General features: G+C 37.6%; 1 protein-coding gene across 1 annotated transcript; it reads right to left on the reverse strand.

The window, feature by feature from the left end:
* Nucleotides 1–4,916, reverse strand: LOC311090851 (uncharacterized protein). Its single transcript, XM_084126430.1, has 3 exons — nt 4,778–4,916; nt 4,187–4,435; nt 1–1,647 (listed from the first exon to the last, which is right to left on the reverse strand). Exons 2-3 carry the CDS (start codon nt 4,269–4,271, stop codon nt 713–715), a joined length of 1,020 nt encoding a protein of 339 aa, XP_083982556.1. The 5' UTR covers nt 4,272–4,435; nt 4,778–4,916; the 3' UTR covers nt 1–712.
* Between the last annotated feature and the right edge of the window lie 4,566 nt (nt 4,917–9,482).

Genomic DNA, 9,482 nt, shown 5'->3' on the forward strand with positions numbered 1-9,482 from the left:
TTAATATATCTACTTAAAAAAAATACCTGTTTAGCACACAATAAATCCTAACAGAAAATAAACTACAATAATTACTTTATTTACACGGTTAGAGTTGTTGACTTTTGTAAAAAATAAATTCACAATTCAATTCACATTTATTTGTATAGCGTTTTCACAATATGCTTTACAGAAAATGCATTTGTTTATATTACAATTTATAGTGAGCTGTTATCAGAGGTGACTGGCCAAGTTATGCATTTCAGAAATGTACATATTCAAATAATGCAGTTTGCAAACAATGTATCAATTTAAGGCAGAAACAATGAGCTCACTTAAGTAATTATTACAAGTTGTCAACATAATGATTACAATATAGAAAATATGAGCACTGCAAGTACTTGGAAGGTTTTTCTCCAGTATAATTTCTTTGGTGCCGTTTCAGATGGACAGCTCTAGTAAAGCTCTTCCCACAGTCACAACACACATGATCTCTCACTCCATTATGTGTCTGGTGATGTTTAAAACTGCTCAGTCATGAAAAACTCTTTCCACAGAGAGAACACACATAAGGCTTCTCATCTGAATTAACTTTCAGGTGTTGTTTTAGATGTGATGAAATAATCTCTTTACCACACTGATCACAGTTAAATTACTTTTCTTCAGAGTGAATAAACAGATGTTATCTGAAATCTGTTGCATCTCTGAAACTCTTCCCACGCTGAGTACAGTATTACGGCTTCTCTCTGGTATGAAGTCGCTCATGTGATTTCAGGCGTCCCAACCGAGTGAAACTTTTGTCACAATATGAGCACTTGTAAGGTCTTTCTCCAGTATGAATTATTTGGTGCCGATTCAGTTGGCCAACTCTAGTAAAACTCTTCCCACAGTCACAACACACATGATCTCTCACTTCATTATGTGTTTTCTGGTGCAGTTTAAAACTCTTCAGTCTTGAAAAACTCTTTCCACAGAGAGAACACACATAAGGCTTCTCATCTGAATGAACTTTCAGGTGTTCTTTTAGATCTGATGACAAAATAAAATCTTTACCACACTGATCACAGTTAAATGTTTTTTTTCCAGAGTGACGGAGCAGATGAACACTGAGAGTTGATGCTTGAGAAAAACTCTTTCCACACTGAGTGCATGTATACGGTTTTTCTCCAGTGTGAATTCTTTGGTGCCGTTTCAGTTCACAGGATGCAGTAAAGCTCTTCCCACAGTCACAACACACATGATCTCTGACACCAGTATGTATTTTCTGGTGCAGTTTAAAATTGTCCAGTCGTGAAAAACTCTTTCCACAGAGAGAACACACATAAGGCCTCTCACCTGTATGAACTTTGAGGTGTTGTTTTAGATATGATGATGAATTCAATTTTTTCCCACACTGATCACAGTTAAATGGTTTTTCTCCAGAGTGAATGTGCAGATGTTTACTGAGACCTGATGCTTGAGTAAAACTCTTTCCACACTGAGTGCATGTATACGGTTTCTCTCCAGTGTGAATTCTCATGTGTCTGTTAAGGTTTCCTTTATTCTGGAAACTCTTTCCACACTGAGAGCAGGAGTGCAGCTTTTTGGCTTTTGTTCCTTGAGTTTTGAAGTCACAGTGTTTCTTTACGTCGATTAGTTTCTGTCTTTGCTCCGTCACTTCCAGCTGGTCTAAAATAAAATGTATTAAGCTGTTAGAATCAGTTCAATGAGGTTAAATGTGAAAAAAAAGAAAGAAAAAAAACATGGCAGAAAACAAGACACCTGTCTGTGTCAGTATAAAAAAAATCCGTAACACTTTACAATAAGGTTTCATTCGATAACATTAGTTAACTAATTTAGTTAACATGAACTAATAATGAACTGAATTTCTACAGCATTTATTACTCTTAGTTAATGTTAATTTCAACATTTTCTAATACATTATTAAAATAATACATTATTAAAATAAAAAGTTATTTGTTAACATTTTTGAATAACATGAACAAACAATGAACAGCTGGATTTTTATTAACATTAACAAAGATTAATAAATTACTGTAATAAATGTATTGCTCCTGGTTAGTTCATGTTAGTTAATAATTGTAAAGTGTTACTAAAGTATCTCTTTCAAAGGTCAGTTGTGTCATTCACTTGTTAAAGGCACAATATGTAATTTTCTCCACTAGAGGTCTCTTAATCAAAACAAAGGCGTAGCTTGATGACGCTGGTGTATTAAAGTTTTATTATCATTATGATGATATGAAGAATTCTGGACCGAGAGCTGTAGGAGCAAGTACAGTAAATTTAGGGTACGTTTACACGACAATGATAAGCTTAAAGCTGAGAATAGAAATTTTCCGCGTAGAGAAGACACCACTGTCAAAACGATCTCCGTTAACATGGAACCATGAAAATGACTAAAAACGCTGTATTCTGCTGCCAGGCCATTAGATGGCGATGAAACACTATAGACTAAACACGTTATACACATGTGCATGAGATCATCGTCTTCAGAGGTTAGCATTTTTGTTGTTTAGGCTACACGGATACCGTTTTCAAAAACTTGCACTTTGAAACCCGTTTTAAATTTTTTCGTTTTCAGGCACCCAAAACGCTGTTGTTACGTAAACAGACCCTAAATCGATATTAGAATATCATATTAATAAAAGTTGGATGAATACATTAATTTTGCTTAATGACATGTAATTAATTTTAGAATGTATAATGGAGAAAGCTCTCTCTGATTAAGCTATGTTAGCCACTTGACAAAATAGTGTTGTCTTTAAAGCATGGTAAAACCAAACATGGTACTCGAACTCGGACTCGAGTCCAATTTTGAACAAACTCGGACTTGTCACGCACTCGGATGAATTTGTACTCGGACTTGACACAGACTCGAACATTTTAGACTCAGAAAAATGTCCGAGTACAGTCGAGCCCGGGCACTGGAGGACACAATATTATTCAAAAACGAAACGAAACTACTTGTGTTGTGTCAGCGTTGAGCATTATAGCCAATCACAGACAATAAGCGCATGAAGGCAGTGGCAAATCAGAGGTGTTTTAGAGTCACCATGCGGAGAATTCGCCTAAAATGTATGTTCAGAATCAGCACAAGCTTTATTCTTTCGCAAATCCCCTCATAAACAACAAAGTCTAGACACGATATAAATAAGAGATTCACTGTGCAGTGCGGACAACTTCAGTTCATGACTAGAGTTTTAGGGAGAGTGCTGAACGCGGTAAGTAAGTGATGGCATAAAGGGAGCGCTATTGACAAGCTAATAGTTTTGTTTTGAGGACCAGTGGTTCCATTCACTATAAAGAGTGATAACTGCATTTAAATGTGGGAGTGAATCCGCTAAATTTAACTCCTGTGAGTCATGAAATTGCGATGATTGACATAGTAACCATAGCAACATGAGAATGTGATAACCATAGCAACATTTCCGCGTCTAATAATGTTATTACACTCACACTTTAGTCATAAGTTTACATACACCTTGCAGAATCTCCAAAATGTTTTTATTTATTTTTTTAATAAGAAGGGTCATAAAAACATTGTTTCTATTTAGTACTGCCCTGAAAAAGCTTTTTCACATAACAGATGTTTAATAGCCTAGTCCACAAGACAAATCCTCCAGCTCCTGCACATTTGTTCTGCTTTCCCAGCATCTTCTGCATATTTGACTCCTTACTAGCAATGACTATCATTGTGAGATCCATCTTTTCACACTGGTGACAACTGAGGGACTCATACACAACTATTACAAACCCTGCAAACATTTAGTGATGCTCAAGAAGGAAGCATCCATTAAGAGCCAGGGGGTGTAAACTTTTGAACTGGATCATTGGTGTAAATTGTTCTTATTTTGTTTTAAAAATTTGTCCTGCCCTTCAGAGGCTAAATAAGATATTAGCATGTAAAACAAAATAAGATTTAAAATATTAATTTAAGAGCTCAGTGTTGAGACCTTTCGCCGGGATTTGATTGACAGGTGATCTGACAAATGCAAGTACACAAGTCAAGAAAATATGTAAAATTTGAGTTCTAGTTGTTTTTGGATATATTCATCTAAAAACCGTAGCTACATATTGTGCCTTTAATACAATTAAAACTGGGTTATGATCATTTAGATGGATTTCTGTCATTTATCATCCATATACTGATTATTATTCCACAGCTACTAAAGCAGTCAACAAGTAAGAATCAAGAATGGACACCAACCTATTTGTTCCTCAGTATCTTCATGTTTTATTCTGGATGGTTCTGGATCACTCATGTCTTCAATCTCCTCTTTAATAAACTCCATCTTTAACAGTCACACAGATTTCAGCTGCTACTCCTGGAGTTTGTCCTTCTCTTGTAGGTTGATGGGAATATTCCCAGTATTTATTGGTGAATTGTTGTGTGAGGGGCTTCACTGCAGGTGTGAACTGTGATCACTGTGTGATACTGACGCCCACAGGACCTGATCTGGAAAAATCAAAGATAAGTTGTTTTCCATTATTGTCCAAAGTCTGAGAGAAAATAACAGAGCCATCATTTAACTGAGCTGCTGATAAGCCTCTTTGTCTCCAATAGTCCCTGTTTTCACCTCATTCATTATAGTGATGTCTGAGATCTTCTGTAAAGTGGCACATTAAGCACATTTTATTGGTGTCAACAACAGACTGAAACAGAGTCTGTGAAAAACTCTCTGCCAACATATTATTACACTCTAATAATAAACACAACGCATTTAATTACATTAGCCCTTAAACACGTAAACTCTGGAGCTGTTTATGTTAAACTCTGTAATCCGAGAACATATCTCACCTGCATATTTGAAATCTACAGCCCCAGGAGAAAATATTACACATCTGTCCTTCATTCACGATTTTTATCAGAGTCGCTTTCAGCTTCAACTGGTGAAAGTTTCGGCTCGTCTCGTTTCTCACCATTCTCTCTTCCGCGCATCCACTCCTGCGCATCCTCAGTGCGCGTCATTTTTCTTAAAGGGGACGCATATTCTTAAACAGGACCGGTTCCAGAATAAAAAAGGGGGCTTCTGAAAATACGGTGGGTGCTCTAGTAAAGTGCAGATGTATGCTAAGCCACGGCTCCATCATAGCAGCGTACAGTGATACAGTTAGGATTATTATTTAAAAAATATTTTGCAACGAATATTTTTCTATTAGTCTGCCTTTACATTGCTTTAATGTGTTACCATTTTAATGTCACATTTCTGTTCCTTGCAGAGTAAATCCAACATGTATATGTAGATGTGTCACTCTCAAAACTTTGTTTGCAGCATGCAATTGGCCCTCGGTCATCTTAGCCAGTGGAGCACCGGGAGTTTTGACCCTGAGCACTCATCAGTGTAAAAACAAAAAAAATCTCAGAAACAAAACAGCAATATTTGCCACAACTGTTTACGATAAAAAGTTAAATGACCAAAATTCATTTCCAGGGATGCAAACTACTACTAACCTTTTTTAATTTCTTGGATTTTAATGCAATTTATGTTATTCATAACACAATGCACAAAGAAACAATAACGTAGCAGTTTTCAGCATATTAGACAGAAGATAAAAGTTCATGTTTGTATCTGTTTCCAGGCTTTCTTCAGTAATATCATTTGTCTAATTCATAAAACTCATATCATTCTCAAACTTGTACTGGAACATGGTAAATCTGAACTTTTACTTTCAAGTCCATAAATAGGAAAGTGTTGGACTGGAAGCTTACGCTGCTATTTTGAACCAATAATCAGAACAAAAAGCAGTTGAAGGATGACGTGCATAATTCAGTTATTTATCTGACTCCAATATAATAAATCTGACTCCATTAAAGTTGTTGTTATTCTTTAACCTATTTTTCTTTAAAGGTAAAGGGCTTTCTTAGAACTGATTGGAAAATTTAGGATTTAACCTGAACGTTTAGATAACTAAAGTTATAATCACTTTAGCTTTTAGCATCATCAGTGATAAAAGGAAAGATTCTCGCTTCGAATTTGCATGCTGCAAATCCTGCAAATGATTATAACTTTAGTTATCTAAACATTCAGGTTTGATTGCTTGATTGCTTTAAAGCAGGCAAAGTTATTTATTAAGTTACATGTTTATACCGATAGTAGAATGGAACAACATACTGTATAGAAAAGTTGTAACAAATAATGCACTTCTTTGCAAGAGGCCGTAAAAGCCTTTCTCTAGTATGAGGTTACGCGGGGTTAAAGCTTTTCTCCCAGAACAACAGTTACCTTTCCTTCTTATACCCTGAGCAAAGCATTGATAAACATGAGTGGAATACCAACACCGAAACTGACCGACAGGAAACCAAAAGATGAGGCAAATGGGAGGCAAAACATTAACATATTCTCCTAAATGCATGTTTAAGCAATAGTACCTAGATTGTACATTAGGATACTTTAATATCTCTATTAAGTTCACCACCATTCAGTTCAGTTCATAAGCTTTCGAATGAGACCAAACATGACATAGTTACATGTTAGAACAAACAGTAGTTGAAAGCATACGTCCTGTGAAGCAAATGGTACAGATGTGTAATTGAAGTGCAAACGACTCTGGAGTGTCGCAACAGTCCTCAATCAGCATATTGATGAATCCCTTGCACTATAGGCATTAGCACACTGTGATGATGAAGGCCTTTAAACCTTTAAAAGGATCACTGAAGTACTAGGGCAGTTAAGAGTTTGCTCAGCCCTACAGTGTTCGCTCAGCCCATCAATCAGCAGATTTAATACAATAAATGAAACAAATACAAAATTAATGTAAAGACAGCAAAAAAAGTTGCAGGAAAATCAGGGTAAGACCGTTCACCCGGAGAGGCTCACCCGGAGATAGAGCCAGCAAAGTTGCACAGAAGAAAGACTAAAACAAGGCAAGAAGCCGGAGACTAGAGATAAGACTCGGACAAAAATAAAAAGGCTAGAGGTAAGACTAAGATTACACGTTTAATCTGAAAACAACCTGACAAATGTTTTGAGGTGTGGTAACCGTAGTATAAGCAGAATATTTTGACTCCGGTCCATTGACTTATTAGAAAATAATACACATCCGAGGTGTAACATTACCAACTCAGGTGTGCATTGTTTTCCAATAATTCAAAGGCCTGTCGTCAATTATTCCTTACTTATACAGATACGTATCACCACTGCCCCACATCTTTTATTATCTGTCTTGAATGAAATCTGAGAGCTTTCTGTCCCTCCATTAACAGCTATGCAGTAACCACTTTGCTACTTCAAAAAAGCTCATAAAGAGGTCGTAAAAATAATCCATATGAATCCAGCGGTTCAGTCAAACATTTTCTGAGGAGACACAGTCGCTTTATATGATGAACAGATTGAAATTAGGCTCTCAGATTTCATCAAGAAATAGATCTTAATTTGTGTTCCGAAGATGAACGAAAGTCTTACAGGTTTGGAACATCATCAGGGTGAGTAATTAATGACAGAATTTTCATTTTTGGGTGAACTAACCCTTTAAAACCCTATTCGGATGTGACTAGTTTAACATGGAGAGGTCGGGTAAAGTAATAATTATCAGAGCTTCTCAGTGATTTTAGTCCCGTCCGAATGTGCCATCTCAGTAATCATTGTGTCAGTAAAGATTAGCGACTTTTACCTTCTGTAAAAACTTCCGGAAAAATTACCTCAGGTAATTAGCCTGGATGCCAGCTGAACTTAGCCCCGCCCACAACATTTTTAGGTCAGGAAGTTTGGTCTAGACTTGATCAGTTGTGGAGCAATTATGCTAGAACCAGAGCTGTTCGGACAAATCAAATTGTTAGGGCAGGCTTTATACGATGATGGGCAGATGATCAACAATATCCACGTCACTTCACAAAGAGTGCTTGGGTTGAATTTTTTTATAACAAAGATGACTGCCACTGGAGAATTGAAATTTCACGAGTTCACACTTACAAATAAGTCAGATAGAATAAAGGCATATTTGGTGTGCTGTCCGAGGACAGGCTCCGGGCTCGGTATTCGGCCCGAACCCAAAGTACTCCCCCCGTATTCCTGGCTGTGGAAGAACAAGCCGAGAGTGATTGGAGGGATGCTGAAAACTGTCAAGGAATGTTAGGTGAGTTGACAGAGTGAATAAATATATGCTTCCTCTAATGCTGATACTGGTAGACATGGTAATTGTTTGATGACAAGTTGATTGGATTGATTATTTGAATGTGCTCCTCCTGAACTTTGTTTATGAAACATCATGTGTAGAGTCTGTTATAGAAGATATCGACAGCGCATTAATTTTAAAAGAGGAACAGAGAACCGCGATCAAGGCCTTTGTCGATCGGAAACATGAATGAAAAACATACGTCACTTACTCCGTTGCTCTGATTGGTTGTAGGTCTATCCAATTGAGTGCAGAGGCATTTTCTTTCCTGGTTCGGTTGAAACACGCCCCATAATCACAGCCCAATGGAGCAGTATCAGACTCACATTCTGACTAGAATCTGAGTATGATGACGTCAGGCTATCAGGTAATACTAATCCCGTGCAAATAGACCCGCTGTAAAAATGTACGTAAATATTCCATCATTTCCTGTTTAAAAGTTTTTTTTTTCTGCGGTATTTCAAGTATGGAGGCGCTTGAAAAAACATTCGGTTGCGTTCTAGGTAGTGGGACAAGTCTGTGGCAAAAGTGTATTCCACATACCATTCAGATCAAAAAGACTATTCAAAGCACTTGTAAAGCCCGGAACACACCAAGCCGACGCCGACGAACTAGCACTGATGAAAGCCGACTGTGTTGTCACCTTGTGTCGCCTGGGTATGGGAAAAAAGCTGCACTTGAACACACCAAAAGAACTTCAGCTGACTGTCAGCTAGAATATGTGTTCTGCGCCTGCGTGTAAATCATACCCGTCAACATTTGGTTTTCAAAATCCGAGAGATTTGTGCGGGGCCAGTTCGGCGTGATGGGGAATAGCAAGAGACAGGCTCATGCTGTTAAGTGTACTGCACGTGTTAAGTGTATTATTTTTACAACTGTACTTCGGTTTCTTTGTGGGGACACCACCTTCACCTGCCATGTCTATCGGCTCGCTTTCGGGTTAAACCTTCCGCGACTGCACAACTGGGTTATAGGTTGCCAGGTTGAGGTGACAAACGGGTTGAAATTGCACATGGTGTGTGGATTGTGTGAATATAATGCATTTAATACAGGATCTGGCAACTGGTCAACATTAGACAAACATATTGGTCCGATTATTCATAAAGGAGTTTGGGCCATGCAAATTACAATAACAAACCAGGAGGGGTCCGGGAGATTGGGCTAAAAACGGGAGAAACCCGGGAAAAACTGAGTGTTGACAGGTATGGTGTAAATGAGACAACTGTCTATTTCTGCAGGAATATTCTTCTATATTTGTCCTTCAAAAATGGGAAACGCAGACAGCTGCAGATACACAAACCATAGCACCGTTTTGAATATCAATCCTGCAAAACACTTTCTTTATTCCACTCCGCTCAGGTTAATATTGAAATATTCGCCAAGGAACACTC

This window comes from Abramis brama (assembly GCF_963993115.1).
Source record: "Abramis brama genome assembly, chromosome: 10".
NCBI classification, from domain to species: Eukaryota; Metazoa; Chordata; class Actinopteri; order Cypriniformes; family Leuciscidae; genus Abramis; species Abramis brama.